The sequence below is a fragment of the Elgaria multicarinata genome, chromosome 7 (genome assembly GCF_023053635.1).
Source record: "Elgaria multicarinata webbii isolate HBS135686 ecotype San Diego chromosome 7, rElgMul1.1.pri, whole genome shotgun sequence".
Taxonomy (NCBI): domain Eukaryota; kingdom Metazoa; phylum Chordata; class Lepidosauria; order Squamata; family Anguidae; genus Elgaria; species Elgaria multicarinata.
Window position 1 is genome coordinate 63,919,559 of NC_086177.1, and position 23,088 is coordinate 63,942,646.

The following is a 23,088-nucleotide window of genomic DNA, read 5'->3' on the forward strand; positions in this document are numbered from 1 at the left end:
AGTAGATGGGTGGACACCAATTCAGAAACCAGGCTATGTGTTGGATCCCTTCCTGTGGGGTTCCTCACCCATTTAAGGACATACTTCACATGCTTTATAGGCAGAAAGTCCTAAATTCAATCCCTGATACCTCCAGTTTAAAAAAGATTAGGTAAGTCAAGACATGAAAAACCACGATCCAAAACACTTGAAAGCCATTGCCAGTGGCTAGTCTGGCCTAATTAAGGCAACTTTTGCTATTACAACTAATAAAACACCAAGAACTTAAGAGATTTAAAAAAGAAAATGAAACTGCTGTTTGGTATCATAGAAGGGCAACCATACAGGACCCTACCCCAACTTGGCCCCTATGGGGAACTTCACTTATATACAGCGTCCATGAGTGCTTGATTTGTCCAGCTTGATGTTCTGGCATCCCTATTTGAAAATCTAGAACTCTGTTTTTGGACAGGTAGCAAAACTAGCATGTTTTACAGGTATTCTGTGCATGTTCTGTGCAAGTTGACAAGGTCATTTAAAAGATCTGCAAACTTCCATGAGCAACCAATCTTGCTCACACGATATAACCCGTGTTGAGAAACTCATGGTATGACTCACGAAATCTCTTATTTTACACTAAGCTTTGGAGAAGATATTTATTTATTTATTTATTACACTTTAATACTGCCCAACAGCTGAAGCTCTCTGGGCGGTTCACAAAAAAGATAGCCATTGCCTCTACTCTTCTGCACTGAGTATGAAGTAGTGTGCAATTCTCTCTATCATGCTGAACTCCGGATCAAGCAGAAGCAGTGGAAGAGACTCATGCGGCTTCTGCCCAATTCAAAGCTCAGCAAGACATCAGACGCTTAACTCCTACTCCTGCTCTGTTGTGTGCCAAAACACAACTGGCTACTTAGCCAAGTCAACCCCTGACAACATAAAACTATTTTTTATTAGTAAATGTCATTAACTTGTTTTCTATTTTCAGCACCAACTAAAACCACTCAATTGTAAGAGGATAAAAAAGAGACAAAGTAGATAAATATAAATGATTTTAAAAAATCTCAAATGCAACCATTTTTCAATATACCCAGTCCAACACCTGTATGTTTAGTCAGTAACACCTAAATGTCGTTATAATATTCTCTCCATTTTCCTGTATTCATTTTTAAAATGTACCTGTTGATGTAGAAGTTTTCAAATAGCCATCAAGGCAAGGCAAAATGTCCTTGTAGTAAGGCTGTATTACATATCTTGGAATATGGGATGACCAGTCCTCCAGTGCATCCAGTGCCACATCAGCCATTGGGGTGTAGCTAAGGCCCAGTTTAAAAGCATTCTGTACAACAACAAGTTATATATTTTTCTCTGCATAGATCTATCATACCAGTCAATGTTGCAAAACATCCACAATATCACACTTTTAATAGACCTGCCCCTGGAATTAGATATTTGTTAGGTATGGTGGTAGACTGGAACATTCACAATAAAGTTGCAAATATAACACATGGCAGTTGTACAGATTTGTCATTCAGACTTCTGGTTTCCCCACTAATTCCTCTTTTGGTGTGATAATGAAGACATTAAGGCTGTTATCTTACACACTTCCCTTGAAACAAGTCTAGTTGAATTAAGTGGCACTTAGTTCTGAATACACATTCAGAAGGCTCCACTATAAGTCCCACTAAAACTAACATGCATCTTGTACAACTGAAACGTAGGAAAGATTATTTCATAAAATGTTCCACAAGTGGGGAAAATGGCTATGTTGTTCATTCAACATACTGACCCACCTGTAAAGCAGGAATGTAAGCTTTAATATCGAGCATGATAATGTCGTGCGGCAACGAGAGCACAAAAGTTAGACAGGATGCCAATAGCTCATCTTTATACTGCTTCATTTTTGCTGTTACCTAAAGTAAAAAATAAGAAGTCTTAATACAAATAGTATAGCAACTACACGAAGTTCAAAGCATTCAGGGAAAGGTTTACTGTTGGATAGGCAAATAACATACAGGGATTTTAAGGTGAATCATTTAAGACTGCAATTCTAAACACACTTTTGAGGAAGTAAGTTCCACTAAAATCAACTGGACAGGTTTTTATGTAAGAAAAACTTGAAAAAGTATATTCCAATTCTGGCAATACTAAAATAATCTGACTAGTGACTAGCCTGATGCCAAGAGAAGGAGAAAGAGAGTTTAAGAAATGAGTTAGAACTGATCAAAACATATGGATCATGCTTATACACCAAGTGTGAAACAAAAACAATTACAATTATATCTCTTTATCATATCTTAAAAGACTCAAACTTCAAAGGCTACAGAAATCCGATCACCTCTTTTCCAAATTTGGCAAATAATGCAAAGCAGGAATTCTTCTCTGGATCTTCAGGGCATTTTTTTTTACTCTTTGGACCAACACCCTATCAAACAAAAGAATATACAGAATTGTAGCGATTTTGTGAGTTATTCCATAGTACTTTAATTTCCATTTAAAGAACCTACTGGATAATGGACTTCTCTTAGGTGACAACATACAACTATTAAAGAATGTGTTTAAGATCCACAGGCTGCTGAATTGCCATTTACATGAGACTGCCTTTTAAGACTGTTTGGAAAGTGCAAAGCCTGACTAGTACTAGAAATAGGGAACACATCTTGACAATTCTTAAAATAATTCCACTGGCTTCCACTTTGTTTCTGAGCATAAATCCAAGTGTTGATGAAGACCTATAAAACCCCTAAACAGCTTCCAACCTGGGTACCTAAAGGATCATCTATTCACAAATGAACTAGACCGATTATTAAGAACTTCGATTCTTTCGGTTCACAATGCCCCCCCCTTGGAGATTTTATGCACAAATTAAAACATGGCTAATTAAGTTTTGAATTGAGCTGAGGCTCTTTTAGGTATTTTCTTACCGAGTCTCATATATGAAAGTTTGATATATGCTGCTGATAGTTTTTCTTTGTTTTTATTGTATTTTGCTACTGCTTTTGCTGATTTTTATTGATTTTAGCACCATGTTTCAGTTGTATTGGTTTTACATCCTTGTATGGATTTTTAAATGTTGTAAACTGCCTCAGGAACTAAAATTGAGAGGCAGCTCATAAATACTTTTAATAAACAAACTTCTGTTAACATTCTGTAAAATCCAACTGACATTTGTCATGTGATATTCAAGTTTGCAAAAACAAAAAACAAAAAACAGCTTAGAGGTTGTGACGGACCATAAGAGAGATACATGCCTCACGCAGGCATGGCTACTTGTTACATCTGCACTAATGTTAATCATGGTCCACTTCTAATCCAAAATTTCTGAACGATTTAAAATCCGGTTTAGAAATGAATCAAAATCAGCATTAACCATGATCAATGTTGGTGCAGGCATGATCATGAAACACAAGAAAGGCCAGTGTGGGAGTGTAAGGGGGATTCACATGAGAGGAGAAGGTCTGGAGGGAGAAATAGTACAATCCTATAGTCTGGTTCCTTCAACATACTTTTACGGAATGGACAGTGCTACATTTGTGCTGCCCCTTGAATGTAGGAGATCTGAAAGGTGGAATCAAACTAAACTGCTGGAAAAGAACAAAGAGAACTTGCCATACTATCACTCCAAAACCAAAATGACACTATTAAGTAATTACAAATTTCGTGTGCCATTTTTCTTATGAGCTGCAACTCTTATAAAACACCAACAAATCTCTTAATTTCAGTCTAGTTATAATCTTTTATTTAAATCCAATTTTCACTTAACTATTATTAAATAATCATAATTATATTCATGCACAGGCACTACCTTGAACAAATTACACAATTCTCCTCTCTTTAATAGATTTCTCACCTCTAAGTATTTTGTTTTCTTAGCAATTTTCATGGCAATGGCCAGCAGCTTGTAAAATCCACTAATAAGAGGTGACCGTGTTGACTGTATAATTAGCTCATAACCAAACGAATAAATCCATGGTTGAAAGTATTCAACATGCTTATCTGGGAGTATTTCTCTGTGAAGATAAAAGGAACAGCAACAAATAGAACTTACATTGCACTGGAAGGTGGTGATCAAATAAGCTGTCCTAATCTGAATAATAATCAGCTGAAATTTATTTCAATAAAGCTACAAGCCCAAAGCTTCTTGTTCCAAGCCAGGAGGCCACTGTGACTGTTCCAACTACTGTTCCAACCACTGAATGATTCTACTAGCAAAAGTAGTATGGGTCATGCAATCTCCAGACCAAAGGCTTGGATGCCTATGTAAGATTGGAGGGTATTGCGCCAGCACAATAAGCAGAATCGCGAGACATGCCTGTCTTCTGTATTTCCTTAATATACATAGAACATACCATACCTGCAAAATTCCACTAGGTTAATGAAGGCTGTAAAGTCTTTAGGCTTGGTTGGCTGAAGGTTTGCAGCTGGATCAGAAGTAGGAATGGTGAGATCGATGTCAGCCTCACTTCCATCCTGAGAAAAGAATATCATAATCACTTACAGCTTTTAGCTGGCAGTAGCCAAATAGAAAATCTAAAATATTTCTTTCTTGCCCTGTATGTTCCATTCACGCTGCACAATTTGCAAGTTCTTACTTGCTATTTGTGCAAATACAATTTTAATTACTTGAAGTAATCTGTTAAGAGATGTTGTATTCTCAATACCTAGTTACCAAGTCACTAAGACTTAGTGACCAAGATGGCTAGGATTAATATTTACAAAGGACTTTGCATATATTAATCCTACCCATATCTATCTATATATTTAAAACTATGCTTAAAAAAGCAGATGCACAAAACTAAGCAAGAATACCTATTTAATGAAGGTATTTTGAGAGAAATCCTTGATCACTGTTCTACAACCTAAGACCGAGTATCTTCCAGAAAAGCAGCACTACAAAAGCATCCTATTTGTTGTCTTTTATTGACAGTTAATTTTATAGATTTTTATTCTAAATATGACTTTACCAATACTTTAAATGAATTGTTACTTTAAATATGACTTTACTATGAACATAACTTTTTTCACAGACCTTACTGATAGGAAAAATAAAAAGTATTTTTAAACACTTACCTTTTCTTCATAAATGTTCTGTTTCTGAACTGTAAGGTCCAACTTTTCAATTATTTTTAGAATAGACTTTATGAGTTCATCATACAACAAACGATTTAGAGATTTTAGTGGTGAATTTGCAAGTAGAAAGGTTTCATCTGCCAACAGAGAGTCCTTCATTGAAGGAAAAATAATAATAATTTAGATAGTATGGCTAAATTGCACACTGTATTTATGCACAATTTCTCAAAAGATATAATGCTAGAGGGCAAAGTATAATGCCATTTAAGGTTTAACAATAGAAGGCTCATGTCAAAGACTCTGACCTGGTTCTCATGTAACAACAAACCATAGCTTAATTAACCGTGGTTTGTTGAATTGTGACCTATTATTATGTGTGAACCCAGAACTATGGATTAACTATTGGTTATTAACCATGAACAACCCAGAAAGAGAACCCATGGTTTGTTGTTTGGTTGTGAACTGTGGGTTGTTTAAACCATGGGCTGTTATGTGCAAATCCAGAACTGTGGGTTGTTTTGCTAGGCTACAGAGACAGAGGGCAAGAGTGGTTAAAAAACCCACAACCGCTCTAAATGCCAGTACTACAGTGCCACAAAAGCATGTGGGATTGAGGGATGGAGTGGTTGAAAACGCCTAAACATGTGTTAACTCTGGGTAAAGCAACAACCTATGAGTTAATTAAACCATAGATTGGCATTATGTGTGAACCAAGTCTAAGAAAATAGTATTAGCAATATTTTAATGAAAGATTGACACAGTGAAATAGAGTCAGAAGAAAATCCTAAAAGGTCTAGAAGGCAAATTATATAAGCAAAGGATGAAATAACAAATACCAAACAAAATAAACAAATACCAAACGGACAGGTTCAGACAGAGCACGCACCATAGAAAAACACATAATTGGGTTTGCAAAAACTTTGCCTGACAGTTCATAGAAAGTCAACAATTCTACCTACAGGCAATAACTCATTTGTCTTCAATCCACTTTATACAAATGAGATATAAAAATTGGAAGCATGCACATTTGAAGCGAAGACTATACATTCCAAAGCGAAGAAGGAGCAGAATGCTAACAACTAGAACCTCTTACAAGGTCAGGGAATGACAAGAGAGTGCATGCTACGGAGGAGATGAAAAGCAGTTCTAGTGTTCTTCAAGAAGAAGAAAAAGTTAATCACTGAATAATGGCACGTCCCCAACATTGGAGATTTTACCATTGTTGTGTCACAGCTCAGTAAACTTCTAAAAAGATCCAGGTAATCCTTATAGGTAGGTACTTTCCACTTCCCAGTCCTAACTTCTCCAGATGCAGGAGGTTCTTCTGACCTAGAAACATCTTTCCCAGTATATTCCTGGAAGGTATCACAATATTCAAGTTAATATACATGAAATTATACAGCTAGCAACTATCAACCCTAGATGAGTACGGCAGCAGAAACTTAAACATGGCTCCCTAATTTCAGAAGGATGAGTGATGGAGCATACAGGACCGCTTCGCCAAGACATATTTAGAGTATTTTCTCCCAAACAGAAAAGTCTATGATGCACAGACAGAAGCATCTTTAAGTACATTAATGTCTTTCTAGCCAACTCATCTGCTTTGGTCATACAACAGAAGGCAAAATATTTCAAGATACTGGTCAATCTATGCAGAAGAAAAAATCACTTTCGTTCTAAAGTATGATATAAGTGTTTAACTAATGGGTTTTGCTTAAGTGTTGCTTCCCAAGCTAAGTTTTATACAATTCTAGTATGAATCACACAATTAAAGTGTCATCTCCCATTATACCCGCTCTGATACTTCAAATAAAGATAAATAAGCCTACAAGGGAAGGAAATCTAAGTATTGGCCACCAAGGGGAAGAAGGAATGTTATTGCCTGCAATCCACGGAGGATAATATAAAAGAGCCCTGGGAAGGGCTGGGGAGCAATAAGCTATCTATGAATTAGTTAAATCTTTGTATTTGGGGTGTTTGGAATGTAGCTCAGCTTTCTAGAGACGGATCTGAGATTTAAGGAAGCTTTCTAGAGAGGGATTTAGGAAAGTCTAAACTATCTCATCATGACTAAACCAAGCCCAGGGTGGATATTAAAGCACTACTTGCTAGCTAAAGTCACAGAGCTACTGGTGGAAGCCCAGTTGAAAAATTACTTTACTGAGATCACACTTCAGGAAAAACTCAGCAAGTTGACACTCAGTTTCTGCAGATGCTGGGCAAACTACCTGCAGAGAAAGGTCAACAGGAACAGGATTCAATGTGCAACTCAAGTACAACATGGAAGAGGAAGCAGAAATCCTGACCTTGCAGTGGTTTGAAAGCTTCAGCACATTCCAGATAAGCTAACAAACTCTTTAGACGTTAAGATCATCCAGGCTGTCAAGTTACCACCTAGACTGCTGCAGTTGTTCACTTACAAGAAACATAGACTCTGGACAACTGCAGGGTGGGGAACTGTTCTTACAATATTACATTGTTGTTCCTTGCTAAATATGTCCAGGTAACTATAGGGTTGATATTATACTCCTTGTATGCAAATGGTGTGGCAAGTCATGTCAAAATTAGTTCAGTTTTATGGAAGGTGGTTCATACAAGTGTGAAAAAAACCTTGCAATTTATGAAGCTGTGGCCCATGGTTTAAAAAATAAATAAATTAGGGTACAACACCTTGGCCGAACAAGAAGCAACAAAACTTTTCCAATTATACATAAACATAAAACAAATTAAACAAAACTTACCCTTGGAAAGACAATAGGCTTCGAACAGACTCTGATTAAACCCTGATGCACTGAAAATAAGGATATTTCAACACTTTAAAAATACATCAATCAAGTGGACACAAAACTAAAGCCCATAATCAGCAACTCTTGTCATTACCATCTTCAGCCTACTATATTAGGTAGTAGGTTGCACCAAGACCTAAATATGTGTCAAATTTTGAAATGTAACTTTGACAACAAAGCAAATTGGAACACATAAATACAGGTGGAACTGAAATAATGAAATTATTGTTAATCAGCTACATTTGTACTGAGCAATGGAGAACAAAATAATATCCCTTACCAAATTAAATTTCAAGCATATTCACATGCAGATTGCATAGGAATTAAACTATGTTAGAGAGCATAGTTATTTTATAGACACTTTAAATGAATAAGAAAAATAGAAATTTAAAAAGGAGAGGTAAGAGAAAATGAACAAATAGTTTTTTGAAAGAGGAAGGGAAGAGGCATAACAAATATTGGATGGGGAAAGACTGCAAGAATACACAGACAGAGGTAATCGCACAAAATTAGAGAGAAAAGGAGCCAGAACATTCAAAACTAGGCAGGTAAAAAATAGTTTAAACTGGATGCAATAAAAGATGGGAAATCCTCATGTAACACTGGCTGGGGCTATATGGTATGGCAGACACCCCACTTTGTGGGCAGAACATGAAATACACCTCTACCACTGGAAGTAGGTCAGTGTGTCTGTACTACTGATGCAATCCACCAGAATAAGGTCCCAAATAGGCCAGAGATAAGGGCAGGTCAGAGGAAGAGCAGACTGATGCTAAATCATAAATGCCTTCAATTGTATTTTTCTGTCCTGTCAATAGCACATTTTGATAATACCACAATTATAGAGCAGATGTATGTAAGTTACCCACTGAACTCAATGGAGAGAAAAAACCCTCCCCAAAACTCACTGTCCCATTGCCCCTCTTCTCATCCATGTTGCCACAATGAACTATTAGAGTTGGTGTTAACTCTGCACCTAACCAAAGCCAAGGCTGCGATGTGCAGCATGTGGCTATATCACTTGAGCCTCATGTCATGCACTCTTAGAGCACACAATGGAGAACTTGGGTGACGGAAACCACAGAAAATAAGCCTTGGCACAAACAGCCTGGCCTCACATAGAAAGAGTGCGTTTCTGGAAAGAAAAGTGTTTGCACCCTACAGATACTTTGCCTTAAAACTCTAGGCACGAATACTCAAAAGCAACGCCGCCTGCTCCTACGACTGAGGAAAGAATTAAGAGCACCCCACATATGTAAGCAAGGGAAGGAGCAACCGTGTTACGAAGTGTAATTGCTGCAAATGTCTCTTCCACCCCTGATCTATGTGAGAACTCTGTCTTGGCTAATTGTATTGGTCATATTCCCACCAACGCAACAGTGCAGTATCTCCCATACAGGAGACATAAGGGACAGGTAGCCATGCTAGCTGGGGATGGTGACAATTGTAGACCAACATATCTGGAGGGTTCCATGTTTAGGGAAGGCTGCCTAAGAAAATAAACTGAATAAGGCAATCAGCATACCAACAATTCCCCAAGCCAAATATTCAGGGATTATAATGACACTCCGAAGCCTAACATTGCCCTTAATGAATACAACTTGTCAAACATGAACTAGTACTGCAATAAAGGAGGAAATATATTTCTAGATAAATAAAAACTCACCCACAGTACTCATAAAACTCCACAGCACAGGACCTTTTCCTGCCAGGGCTAAGAAAACCTTTACAATGGATTTACAACATGCAGACTGCATTTTTACACTGTATTGCGGGAAACTATCTATTTGCACTACAATCAGACGTTCAAGAACTGGAGTGTACACTTCAGGAATCTAAAAGAAGACGAAAAGAATGGCCTATTAAGAGATAGCAGCTGCATGTTTACAAAAAATAATTTTAAAACTCAAGCTTTTCAATTGGTAAAATCAACAACACTAATATTCATATCCCTCCTAAATTGCAAATAAAGTTTAAACGGCTCACTTACAGTATCTAAATGGAATATAACACTAGCGATAGACTGAAGGAAACTTGGAAGCTGATATACATGGTCATCTATTGTTTCTGCCTCAGTGAGATACATTTGCTTACAGCGCTGAAGGAGCTCAACGTACATGAAGTCAACGTCCTTCGAATTGATTGCTTTACATGGCTTCAAGTGAGAGAGAAAAAAATACAAATATTACAATTAAACTGATTTAAGTTAAGTATCTGGGTTATTACATAAAGGGCACAATCTAAACCACCATGGGCAGAGTCAGCAAAATCTCATGCATGACGATGTAGCTAGAACTTCTGCACAAAAAGTGTCTGACAAATAAGTGTCCTGGTCCTAACATTCAACCCCAACATGCTATTATGCCATGAAGTAAAGCACATACCGCAGCAAAAAGCCCATATCCACGAATAGCAATGGACAATTCCTTGTTGTTGGCATCCATCTTTCTGATGATACCATAAAACTGTTCCATGAAGAACTGCAGTTTGTTCTTATGCATTTCTACATCCTTTGCTACCATTGTAGATACCTAACAATTATACATAAAATTGGACATTTTATATTTTACTATCAAATATATAAAATGTCTTTAAGGTAATCCCTTAAGTTAACACAGAAACTATTAGCAGCCTCCCCAAACCAACCTGACATAAAAATAACAAAATAATGTCATGAACATACAGAAATGATTAACCCTTTAGCGTTATAATGCAAGGAGCAAAGAAAGTGTGGTCCCATTAATTCTGACGCTATTGTAACAAAACGTTAAATAAATCTGCAATCCTATAGGTGCTGGGAGGGCATCCCAGAGACCATAGGATCAGATCTTCCCCTCTGAAGGCAGAGAGAAAGGTTTGCTTGTGGAGGGGGAGATCCAACCTCAGACTGTCTTTCCACCCAGTCCCCACAGAAACCTCCAAGTCCCTTGCGGCTCGGTTTTCGGTAGGGACAAAAAGGAGGCAGATCAGGAGGCACATCGTGAAGAAACTTTCAATTCACAGGATCCAAAGCACTCCTAGTCCCCAGTCACACCCCTAACATGGGAGAACTTTGCGCCAGCTGGCGTACATTATTTCCCTTCCAATAGTTACAATGAAATAGAAAGAATGAAGGAAAGCAAACAAACAAACAAACGAATGAATGAATGAAGAAAACCTCCACAAATGCTGCTCCTCCCTCCCTTCTGACCTGGCAGGGCTTTGGATAAGGCGGTTCTTTCACCTTCAGATCTTCCTGTCCTCACCAGTAAGACTGTTCCGTAAGTAGTTAAAATCAACAATACACCCATTAAACTTCTTATATTATGTTCGTAGGAATAAAATCTTCCCTCCAATAGTGCTTCTATTAAGGAGGAAATTGTGCTGAGAACCACACACAAGAGAAAACCCAAACCAGTGGAGTGAAGAGGTAAAAACACATACATGGGAGAGAAGATGGTGAGAGAAAGACATGGGAGAGAAAAATATTCCAACATGGTTTACTGATTGGATAGCTAAGTGAGGGAAGGGGAAAAAACTAAGTTATGCAGAGGCTTCTTATTTATCTGCACTGTTTAATGTTTGGGAATTTAACAACTCACAAAGTCCTGGATTATAGGCTGTATGTACTGTACCTGCTTAAGAAATTCATCCAAGGCTGAATGGCCAGCTTTCCTCAGTTCTACATTCTGGTGGCCACACCATTTGGACATTACTTCAAATAGTAAGATATAGTTATCCAGTAGGCAAGTACTAAATTGAACAGCATGCTTGCTAAACAAATGTAAACCAGCTGCAAAGCAAAAGTTTTAATTTTAATCCAACAATTTGTTCCACCTAGACAACTGAATACTTTTACATTGAAATACCTTTCTTGAATTATTACAGTAGCCATAAATGTATAGAATTACTTAATCTAACAGAAAACTGAAATTACAAATTTTCCTGCCTTTATTTTGGTTATTTTTAAATTTATATTTTTCCTCTTGTAGCATGTGCTATGCTTTTCCCTTAGAGAAGAAGTGAACTGTCACAAAGGCATACTGCTGCACAGAGTTATTGATATGAAATAAGAATTTCTTACCAAGAGGCACAGCGTATCGCTTTAAGTCAATCTGCAATGTCAAAAGATTCAATATAAAAAGACTTGCTCTTCGGCTCTACTTAACATAGCTAAATAATTATTGTTTTGAAAGGGGGGAGGCATCCAGCATACCTGTGGACTTATTGCCTTCACTGCAAAATCAAAGATCTCTTTTGAAGCTTGGGGATCTGTAGACAAAGCACCCAAACATTTAAAGATAATGATGATGTGGTAGGTTGAATTTAAATACAAAAGTTGATTCAAAAATAGTGATCTTAACTGAGCAAACCAAACTGATCCTCCATATATCTACTGAGCAGATCATGGCCTGCCGGGAGAGATTCGTTAACTTAACAGTCTTCCAAAATTTAAGAAAGACTGATCTCTTCCGGCAGGCCTACCCAGCTGAATTTTAAGATGCCTTTTAATAATGTGCTGCTTTTAATAATGTATTTGTTTTAAATGCTTTAATCAATTGTATGTATTTTATGGTGTCTGCATTTGTGTTGTACCCAGTCTCGATCCAGAGGGAGAGGTGGGTAACAAATAAATAAATATATTGTATTATTATCATCATATTCCACTGAGTTCAATCCTATAAACATGTACCGATGAGTAAGCCCCATTGAACTCAATGCAATCTACTTCTGAGTAAACATGTAAAAGCCTGCACTGTGTATCCACAAAAAGGCGGAGCAAAGCAGCCCCATTCTATTAAGATTAAACTGTCCGTCCACCCTTCTCTACAGAATTAATATGGGGAAGGATGCAGAAGTAGTCTCATATGTGGATGCAACTCAAGACCCAGGAAAGTTATCAGAACCATATGTGATGTAAATATAGGTTATTTTAGGAACACTGTGTTCACTCCTGCATATCCCAGTTTTTAAAGAAATTGTAAAGGGTTCAGAAGAAAAACTACAAGCAAGATAAAGCCACTAGAGGGCAAATCCTACTTAGACAGGTTGAAAGAACCAAATAATTAAAATTGGGGATGACAGGATCAATATGTGGACAGTTTTTTCATTATCTAAAAGTATCTGAGTGAAGGGGGAAACAACTGTGCATACGATCACTGGAAATACCACAAATAGTAAAAGAATAAACGTGTAAGGAGGTAGATTAAGGTTAGGGGTTATGAAAAAATTGCTATTGAAACAAACTATCCAAGCCAAGGTAGCTATAAAATCTCCTTTGGTGATTTCCAGGAAAGACTGGACAAGCATCTCTAGGGCAAATGTATGTATAAACATATACTTCCTCAAGAAAGGGGGCTGGATCCATTCCATTAGCTATATCACTGTTTCTCAGATTGGTGGACAGGCTTCAATAAGATAATATGGAGCAAAGTGAGGAAAGAACGTGCAAACTCTTTCCAAAACCTATTGATGTTAGGCCTAAACATTTTGGGTAACCATTACTCTAGGACTGCTAAATTGGAAGAGCAAGATAATAATCCATGACAGTTGTAAGCTCTATTATTTAGGCCAGGGGAGGATAATGCACAGCCTACGGGCTACATAGATCATAGCCCCTACGGCCTTAAATTCAGCCTCGGCTGTGCCAGCCATTGCTGAATTTGCTGCTGTGGCAGCAGCAAAACCATCAGCAGTTAGCCACCAAATTTTGCTGGCCTAAAAAGGGCACTCTTGAAGTCTGCTGCCAAAATTCAGCAGCAACCCACCAACTGTTTTTATAATCGTGCCACTATTCAGCAGTTCATGGCAGCTGCAGCAGGACTCTGGCCCCTAGAGGGTTCTGGGGGGGGGGAGAGAAAATGACCCCCCCAGAGTCCCCAAAATTGCCCAGCCCTGTTTTTGGCTAACAAAATGGCACAGGGGCAGGGGTGTATGTAAAATCTGAGCAATTATACACAACAAGGCTACTGAGTCTGGAGACAGGGATCCAAAGTCTAGCAATTTTAGAATGAGAGGCAATTTCATGAAGTTTGAGGGGGGAAATGTCCTACTCTTATAGTCATTAGGATTCTTCAGTAAGAGAAATACTACACCTTCATCCATGGATTTAGTAAAGTTATACATAAGTGCAGTCAGTCCTTTCAGACACCCAGCTACTAATGGAAACTTAGGCTCTCTTGTTGAAGAGGTCATCTAAAAACAAGGAAATATTATGCTCAAGTAAAATATTAAAGCAGACTGGTATCCTGAGATATCAACATACATTTCAAGACACAATTTCCACAATGAATCAGGCAGGGCAATCCCATCCTTGATCTCTGAGAGTTCTGATGTCAGCGCCTCTGAGATATCTAACGCCCTGCCAGGCTCACTCTGGCAGGGCAGAAGTAAAGGAGGAGCAGTGTACTTGCTGTTTTCTTCCTTCCCAGACTGAGGGTTTCACTTCTTTTTATTGATTTCCTCCCACTGAAACCAATGGCAAAGCTGAATCAAGCTACTCCAGCTCATTTCCATCTAGTTTATGGACATGTCTGGAGGACAAGAGAGCTGTGGATCCCCCAGACCTACAGCTTCTCCCGGCACGTGCACTGTCACACCCCAACACACATCCTTTCCCTGCTCTCCAGCGTCAGAGTTCCTGTGTCAGAGAGGGACCAGCAGCAGTAGTTCTGTGGGGGCAAGTAGTAGGGATCCAAGATCAGATCTCCTCCAAGAATAGATTTCTCTTTCTTCCCTCAGAGAGAGAGAGATCTAAACAATCCTATCACCCCTGGGACACCTATATTCCCAATGTATTGTAGGATATATGGACTACCAGAGAATCATTTAATCGTCTTACTGGGCTTCTTTTAAAAAGTGGGCCCAATCTAGCAAATTTTTACTATGTATAAGTGCAATCAATCAAACTCCGTGAAAGCCATGATTAATTTCTATTCCATTTTCTATTGTATTCAATGGAAGTCACAATTAACTTATGACTCATTGTACCCATTATAAATTACACAGGACCAGAATTCCATTATGAATTTAAAAGCGGTGTGTATTCAATAACTAAAATTAAAGTTAGGGAATAACTGGATAAGCTATTTTATATAGCAGAAACAGAGAAACACACTATTCTGATAGGTAAACAAATAGAACAGCTGTTTTTTTTAAAAGAAAAGAAATGTACAGAATACCAAAACATTTGATTATGGGATTACATATGTAAGAATTCAATGCTAATAGAGAAGCAGTTAAATGCAGCAATCAAGTAACTATAATGAAAATACTAAATATTCTGTTTGGCAGTAGAATTTTTTTAATTGACTTTTGCAACACGGTTCTCTGTGCAGTGGGAAAACTCCACTGAACAGTTGAGTTTTTAGGAGGTACTCCCACACATGTTCGAACTCCACGGTTGTATGACTGTGGGCTACCATGGAGTTGAGTAAAATCTATCATGACGTTTGATTGACAGTTCCTCTGCCCATTCTCCTCCCCCAGTCTTCCTGATGGTATCCCATCGGGCATTGCTGCAACCCCCCCACCCGCCAAAAAAACCCAATCCCATCGGCTCTCCTAGAGTGGCACTCCCTCCTTTCGCCGTTCTTGCCAGGGAACTCTGTAGCCAGTGGGAAAAGTCAAGTCAATGGAAAACTCCATGGAGCCTGCCATACAACATGCAACACAAACGTTGTGCTGGAACTCTCCTCTGCATAGTGTTAATATTCTGCGTGGAGTGTTTTCAAAAGAAAAACTCCACTGTTGCATGGAGTTTTAACACCAGACAACATGTTTCTCAACGGTGGTGTAAAAACTCTACTGTGGAGTTCTAAAATCACTGTTGAGGAACACGTTGTCTGAACTGAGCCAGTTCCTCTTTGTCCTCCACAGTAATCCAGCTAGCACTAACATTCCCACTTCTCCAGTCCCCCTAATAAGCTGCACAGTATAATTTTGGAATGTGTAGATACATTATGATTATATCATGATTATTAAACCATTAAGGGACTACGCTATAATATGTTTTAATCTTCATGACAGCTTGTTGTTTTATGAAATAAAATAACCAATTATCTTTGTTTTCCAAACCAAATTAAGACATACACAAGAAAAATGTTGCTGGTCCCATAAAAAGGCCTTTCTTTACCTGTGTTTTGAGTTCTCCCAGATAAGCTCGGAATAGTTTCTCAGAGTTCTCAAGCATATCACTAGGTTGGACTTCTCCCAAGACTCCCAGGAGCTCATAAATCCTTTCCAACACTAAAATAAAATATTTAGCATCTAAAGCAAATGATTACATTTTATTTGATACCAGTTATACCACTTCTCCCACCCACCCCCCGAACAGCAAAGGATTTAACCTGTAACACAAGTAATATTACAGATCCCCAAGTTCTTATTAGGGCTCATAGAAAAATTATACTTTACCTGTATCAGGCACTTTACTTTTCATAGCAAGTTCACCATAAAATTTGTTAAAGATTTCTCCAACTTTCAGGTCTTCCATTACATAAGAAGACCGTAAGTTCTGAAGCAGCTAGAATGATGTTAAAGATAATCAAATATCAGCACAATACCAAGGCAAAAATAACACAAAAAGATCATTAAACAAAATGCCTTATTTCCTTGCTAGTTTGATAAATATCAACTTCATAAAGGAGTCCTACAGATTAAATTAATGATACATTTCTATGTGGATTTTATGTATTCTTCTTCTACAAGTTAGGGGTGATAAAGTAAATAGCCATTTACTTTAAGACACCTTTAAAATTAAGTTAAATTTTCCATTAAAATATTTCCATTGCACTGAGCTTTACATATTACTACATATAAAAAGCATCCTCTCAGAAACAACAGGGAATCATAAAAAACTGTAATATAAACTTTACCTTAATCAGTAGCTCGAGCGCAGGGATTCTGCATTTTGCCGATTTATCTTTTGTATAAACACTAAAACACATCTTCTAAATTTTTAAAAGACAAAAAATTACACTGGTGATGCACTGCATTTGAAGTGCAATATCTTGCAGTATCTTGGCATTTTCTTCACCGTTTCACAGCATCTTCAAAAACTAGATATATTGCCTAAGTAGAACAATGCCATTTGTTTTCCTGCATAACGATCCTCCACATCAGAATGTTCTACCCTCAACTACTCTTATCAAAAGCCAAACTAGTGAAAAACTTCCCTAAACACCCCGGATCTGCCTTCCATAAGAGGGAGACCTTCTGTGAGAGGAAAGTCCCTGTGACTGTTTTTTGGTGATCCCCCTCCCCACACACCACAGCTCATCCCGTTCAGCAGGGGTCTCTTGACTCTGTGTAGCATTTTCGAGGTGTGGAGGACCTGATCTGGGAAGGGAAGGGTGTAGTTGTTCCATCATAAATTTGGATCCAAACCCTAAAATACAATCTGAATGCACTAACAATGGCCTTCAGCAGCAGGACTGAAAAGATTTCTGGTCCCAATCAATGGAGAGCTGCTGCCAGTCAGTGTTGATAGTTCAGACCAAATCTGTCCCATTAACTTCAAGCAGTTTGAATGCTGAAGTTATGTAGTGAACAAGAAGTACAAGTACCTCATCCTTCCAATTCTTTCACAACACCATCAAAAATACAAAATGCCTGGAAGATATGAAACTCCTCTTTTGAAGACAATCATGAAACCCAAGAACTGATATGAAAAGCTGCATTTTGGACATTATGGTGTTGCAGATGAACAGATAACAAGGATTTAATTGGACAAGGATTACTAGATCTTTAAAATTACTACTATTATATTATAATGCTATTTTATCCGGCTATTTTTTTTAGTTTTGTGTAAAATATAGAGTATTTTTTCTTGACCCACCTTTACATCTTGTACATAAGGGTGAATTTTTTGGCCAATTTTCTCCAGAAAAGCCAGAAGAAATTTTAATGCTTCTTCTCTGCATTCTCGAAACTGTAAACAAGACAAGCATTTTCACCAAGCATACTACACAACCAGTCAACAAGAAATGTACAATAAATAAGGCTTCAAACAAGCCTTGCAAAGTGAATACACAAAAGTTACTTGACCGAATAATGTTTTACTTATCTACCGATAATTATATTAGTCATTTCTGCCATACAGGTAGTCTGAAAGAAAAAAGTCCAACTCTTTTCCAACTTAAAAATCAAAACAACAAGACTATTAACAAGCAAACTTCAATCTAAAACTATCAACTTACTTCTTCAATGTTTAGTGATTTATGGATAAACGCAAGTATCCCATCTTCCTTAGAAAACACCAGTGAAGTTTGTAAGGCTGTGAAAAGACCAAGCACGTGTTCAAAACTGTGCACACAAAAAGGAAATAATTTATTTCCAAACATATGGTTTTAGACTACACAGGACTACACAGTTTACAGGGAATGCATGTAGAATTGGGCCTCCTAGTCCTGCCCTACACCCAGTGGGTTGGAGGCTTAAATAGGGTCTGTGCTAGGGATGGGGAACCTTTGGCCCATGGGCTAAATTCAAACCACGAGGCCTCCTCATCCACCCATAAAAGCCTCTCCTTAGGCTCCAACCACTCCCTGAAGCTTCACTCCTCCCAGTTCAACAGGGAGCCACTGTCCCTGCAACTTAAAGCAGCAATTCCCCAGGGCTTCAGTCAGCCCTCTCTCCCTGTCAGGAAAGACAAGAGATGAGCCAACTGACCAGGGAGCTGTGGTTTCAAACCAATTAAGCACGTTGAAGTGATGATTTTTGAAGTGCAAACGGATGAGTGAAGTCGGCAGAGAGAGATAGAGAAAATGTTAATGAGTATCTGGGGTGGGGGGTGCATGTCAGCAGTGATCCCACCACTTTGGGCTGCGATCCTGTCCGCTGCTGGCTCTTCAACATCTTCACCTAGCCAATTCAGCCCTTAGGCCCAAGAAGGTTCCTATCTGTGTTCTACATACATAGGCTCCATTCAGACTTATTGTTAATTGTGTGGAAATCAAGACCAGTGATCAAGATCTTCTCCCCGTCCACCCACCCCCATTACTTGCAAGCACCATGTGGTGTGAACAAGGCTATTATACAAATAAAAGTAGTATGCAAGCTGTCAGAATAGATTAGCAACCAAATTGCCAATTATTTAAAATACAAATTAGCTTACCACGTCACAGACTGAGAAAAACATCTGAGTATACTGCCTAGAGGAATATGACATTTGTTCACAAAAGTCTATTGCGTTTACAGTGATCATCCTAGCTCCTTAATGTTTTTCACTAAAAACCATTAGACAGTCATTTCTCCTCCCTTTCAGAAAAACAATGCTTGAAGTATTAAATAGCTTTAAAGGAAATATCTTTCCCAAGTCCTATTCATACATTGCCATTGGTAATGTAGCCACTGCAAAGAAATGTCACTGTCCTCAACTTCAGAGGTATCCTAGGATATTATTTGTTTGTACTGTATGTTTCTGGAGATGGGACCATGCGAACACCTTTATAAAAGCCAGCACATTTGTCACTGCAAGTTGATGAAACTATTATTTCAATACATGTCTTCATCTTATAGTGAGTGAACACTGCAAGAATACCTGCTGCCAAGGAAATGACAATATTTATTATTTTTGCAGAAAATAGTAGTATTTACTATTTTCTTCAGTAAAACTTCATAGCTTCATTATAATGGTCATAGGTTGCCATTTACAACAGCTTGTGGGCAATTTTATGGTTTATAAACCTTCCACAGTTTTACTTAAAATTTGTCTAAACCACGTTTACTTAAAATTTGTCTAAACCTGCTTAATAAGCACCCACGGCAGTTTACTTAACAAAGGATATTTAAAGACTGTTTAAAACTATGAAGGAACACTGAAGTTGCTTGTATGACACGCTGAAGCTTGTCATGGCACAGTGCATCCTGAATATTCAACCCCCAACTGTGGGTTGTCGTGTCATGAGAACACAGCCAAGTAACGTGAGGGTAGTTTAATATTTAGGACGGCACCTGCAGGCTCTGCAGTTCATTCTGGCTTAAACATGGCATGCTATGCGAATCCAGTCACTATATTTCTATATGTTTATGTTTTGCAGCATTTGTGTTCTGTAAGTGACAACTGTATGGGTATAATGTAATTAAATAGGCTGAACACCTGTCTTTGCCACTGTATACTGGGGATAAAAGAGTAGTGGCCACTTTGGTTATAGTTACTGACATTTGAAAATGACTAGGGGGGAAATCTACTTTCAGTTATAGATGTACTGCATAGCTAGCAAAGTACAATTCGTAATGGACTGGTCAGAGGTCCACAAACTGGTTTGTTAGTTAGAAGGTACACAAAGAACATGATTGGTCAAAAGTTCTGGTCAGGCTATTTTTAAAAAAAGTCAGTTGGAGGCTGACAGTTGGAAGAGAGTTGACAGCTGAAGAAATCAGAACAAGGAGAAATCTTGAAAACTAAAGCTGGTTGCTGAGAGGAGCAGAAAGATGTGCTCGGAGGTTAAGGCAAAGCTTCAAGCAGGCAGCAGAGCCCAGCACCAGAAGGGTCAAGCAAAGGTCTGACCAGAGGGAACTTCAGAAAGCAGTCCTTGAAACTGAATCATCCTCAAATCCAGAAGGAAGTGCTCATGGCAAAGGAAGACTGCTGTTGATTGTGAGGGGTCAGAAAGTTGGACTTTCCCTGAAGTGTCTTTCTGCTCAACCAAAGGTGGGCCTGACAAGAATGGGTTAACTCCTCTCCTCCATGAAAAGCACTAACAGGCTCTATGAGTGGCTGATCTCCTTAGTACATCTATGTCCTTTACATCCAATTCGAGAGAACTCTGGTTAGTTTAATTTATGGTTTATTCAATCAAAACATGATCAAGTCACGTTTCATGATTCCAGTTTGTTCAATAACCAGTTTAAACTAAGGAGAGTTCCCCCAGTTCAGATATGAGATACTCTCTTTAGTTTAATAGTGGGTATTTCCCACTATTGCAGCTGTGCCAGGGGAGGAGAGGAGACCAGGGAGCGCACAAGCCTGAGATTTGTGCACATTACATGCATACTAGGGCAGTGTTGTGGAGTGATTAGTGAGTATAGCCACACAGTGCAAGGAAAACAGTATGCTGATTTTTCAGTGTGTTGGAGAAGCAGGACTGCAATTCCTATCTATGAATTAAAGGGTAATTTGAGAGCATATCTAATGCCATCTCAAACATATTTTTCCTGCTTGCCTAAAATCTATGTACCAATGTTCAGCATAAGAGTGTAAAGGTTCAGACACAAGATCAGGCACCTCTCTTTTGCAATATGTCCACTTGTTGGTGACTTCCCAATTTCATGTATATGCAGTGAAGTAGTAGCTAGGTGATCTTCGTTTGATTCAGGAGCTGGTACAGCATAATGGCTATGCGAATATGAGTGGTGAGGTCCCCGTGTTCAAACTTCACCTCTGCCACAGCTAAGCACCTAACACAGAGATGTGGAGCCCCCAGTCTGCAGAGGTTCCACACCCAGCAGATGGGAGGCTCTGCCCTAGTCCCAACCCCCTCCTACAAACACCATCCCCTGGAGGCTAGTGAGAAACCGAATCCCCTCTGTTATCTCTGCTCAGTGATGCCCCAGCATGTCATAGTTGGGAGGCCAAGTGATCCATTAAGGTGAATCGCCACTGTTATCTCCGACCACTGATCAGAGATAACACCAGGGAATCCCATTAACTGAGGCACAGTTAGAGGAATCCCTCAGCTGGAGGTGCTGGCTAGACAGAAGAGCCAGAAAGGAGCAAAACCTGGGCAGGATCTACACTACTGTTTTATAATGTTTTTGAGAATTGTTCAGGCCCAGGACACATTCCCTATACTATTTTCAAAGTGTTATATCCTGCTTGGTGTAGACCTGGCCCAGGTTCCTAATCAAAGCACCACTGCTTCAGCTAGGAACCAGATATATCAAGGGGTTATGGCCTCACCTCCTGACATTATCCAGCCCATCATCCAAATACGGTTTCCCACTCCTGATCAAACAGCATGACCAATATGTCTTCTCAAGAAACAAGTCCCACTGTGGGCTATAGTTCTAAAAAGCAGCTTACAGATTCCTTTTAGATAAATAAATTCATTTTATTTGAAGGGCAGGATAACATTGAAATAATATTATAACAGGACTTGGTTTCAAGAAAGTGTGTACAACACTGCAATCTCACAGCACGATCCCATGTGTTTACTCAAAGTTCTGTTGCACTGGTGCCAAACCCCCAGCCCAGCCCTCAACCCTGACTCCTTATTGTTTAGGATCACTTAAACTGCAATCCTGAACACATTAGGAAGCCTCACTGAACACAGCGGGCCTTACTTCCGAGTAAGCATGCATCGTTTAGGGCTAATAGCCTGCAAACTTATGCACAGTTTACCCGAGAGTCAATCCTATTGAACTCAATGGAACTTATTTGGGAGTAAATACGCGTCCGATTGGACACCTATGAAGCCGTACTGGACCTCATTGTACGCGCAATTGTAGCGGGCTGTTTATCACCGCTGTCCATTTCTACTTCAGGTGGCAAGGAGTTCCACGCGTCAAAACCCGTTTGAGGAAAGAAAACCTCTTCCACGTCAGACCCGCCACTTTGAGTCTTATTCACGGTCCAACCCAAGCACGAGAATACATCCACACCGAAGTGCCTTAAATGACGACATTCCCGAGCCCTCAGGCAGCTGCTGTCTCCCAGCCAAGGCGTTACGCACCCAGGACGCCGTCCCCGCTGCTCGTCACACACAGCTCCGCTAAGGAGCGGATCAGGTTGCGGCCGTGAAGGGCTGCGCCGCCAGGGTCGGGGCTCCGCAGGGCGCCGTGCAGCTGGAGCAGGCAGTCCCCCAGTCCTCCAGCCGGAGCCGTGAGCGAGGTCGCCATGTCGCCCGGCTCCTCCGCCTCGGGAGCCGCCCTCAGCGCGCGCTCGCGGGTGAAACCGGGCTGGAGGACCGAACCAAAGCCACCGCCGTATAGCGCGGGAGGGAAAAGGGAAATGTTTGAGGAAGAAACCAATTCTGTCGCGAGGGTGGAGAAGTTACGCGATTGGCTTCACGGGAGCAAAGGGAGGAGGGTGCCGAGGTCGGATGAAACCATTGCAGCCTGAAGGGCGGGGTGTGTGTGTCCAGGCCGCAAGCGGAACGCGCTGAAGGGGCTCTTTGGCATAGCTCCGTCTCGCTTCCTCCAAACAACGCTCCGGAGCAGCTGCTTCTACAAGCTCTTCCTTATAGAAGCAGCAGGCATCGGCGACCCCCCTCCCCGTTCATGGTAACATTATAAGCCAGTCCGTATCCAAGGGGCCGCGAAATTCCGT

General features: G+C 39.5%; 1 protein-coding gene across 1 annotated transcript in view; it reads right to left on the reverse strand.

Moving 5' to 3' along the window:
- The window catches only part of PRKDC (protein kinase, DNA-activated, catalytic subunit), a 122,949-nt gene extending 100,157 nt beyond the window's left edge, over nt 1-22,792 (reverse strand). The window contains exons 1-21 of the mRNA XM_063130705.1: nt 22,493-22,792; nt 18,017-18,093; nt 17,656-17,748; nt 16,694-16,768; nt 16,233-16,341; nt 15,952-16,064; nt 13,913-14,012; nt 12,034-12,089; nt 11,902-11,932; nt 11,453-11,610; nt 10,223-10,369; nt 9,829-9,993; nt 9,505-9,673; nt 7,794-7,843; nt 6,270-6,407; nt 5,053-5,205; nt 4,337-4,452; nt 3,833-3,992; nt 2,321-2,407; nt 1,776-1,895; nt 1,162-1,321 (exon numbers count right to left, since the gene is read on the reverse strand). Of these exons, the coding sequence (XP_062986775.1) occupies nt 1,162-1,321; nt 1,776-1,895; nt 2,321-2,407; nt 3,833-3,992; nt 4,337-4,452; nt 5,053-5,205; nt 6,270-6,407; nt 7,794-7,843; nt 9,505-9,673; nt 9,829-9,993; nt 10,223-10,369; nt 11,453-11,610; nt 11,902-11,932; nt 12,034-12,089; nt 13,913-14,012; nt 15,952-16,064; nt 16,233-16,341; nt 16,694-16,768; nt 17,656-17,748; nt 18,017-18,093; nt 22,493-22,658 (2,443 nt within the window). The 5' untranslated portion in view covers nt 22,659-22,792. The remainder of the gene's footprint in view (nt 1-1,161; nt 1,322-1,775; nt 1,896-2,320; nt 2,408-3,832; nt 3,993-4,336; nt 4,453-5,052; nt 5,206-6,269; nt 6,408-7,793; nt 7,844-9,504; nt 9,674-9,828; nt 9,994-10,222; nt 10,370-11,452; nt 11,611-11,901; nt 11,933-12,033; nt 12,090-13,912; nt 14,013-15,951; nt 16,065-16,232; nt 16,342-16,693; nt 16,769-17,655; nt 17,749-18,016; nt 18,094-22,492) is intronic.
- Between the last annotated feature and the right edge of the window lie 296 nt (nt 22,793-23,088).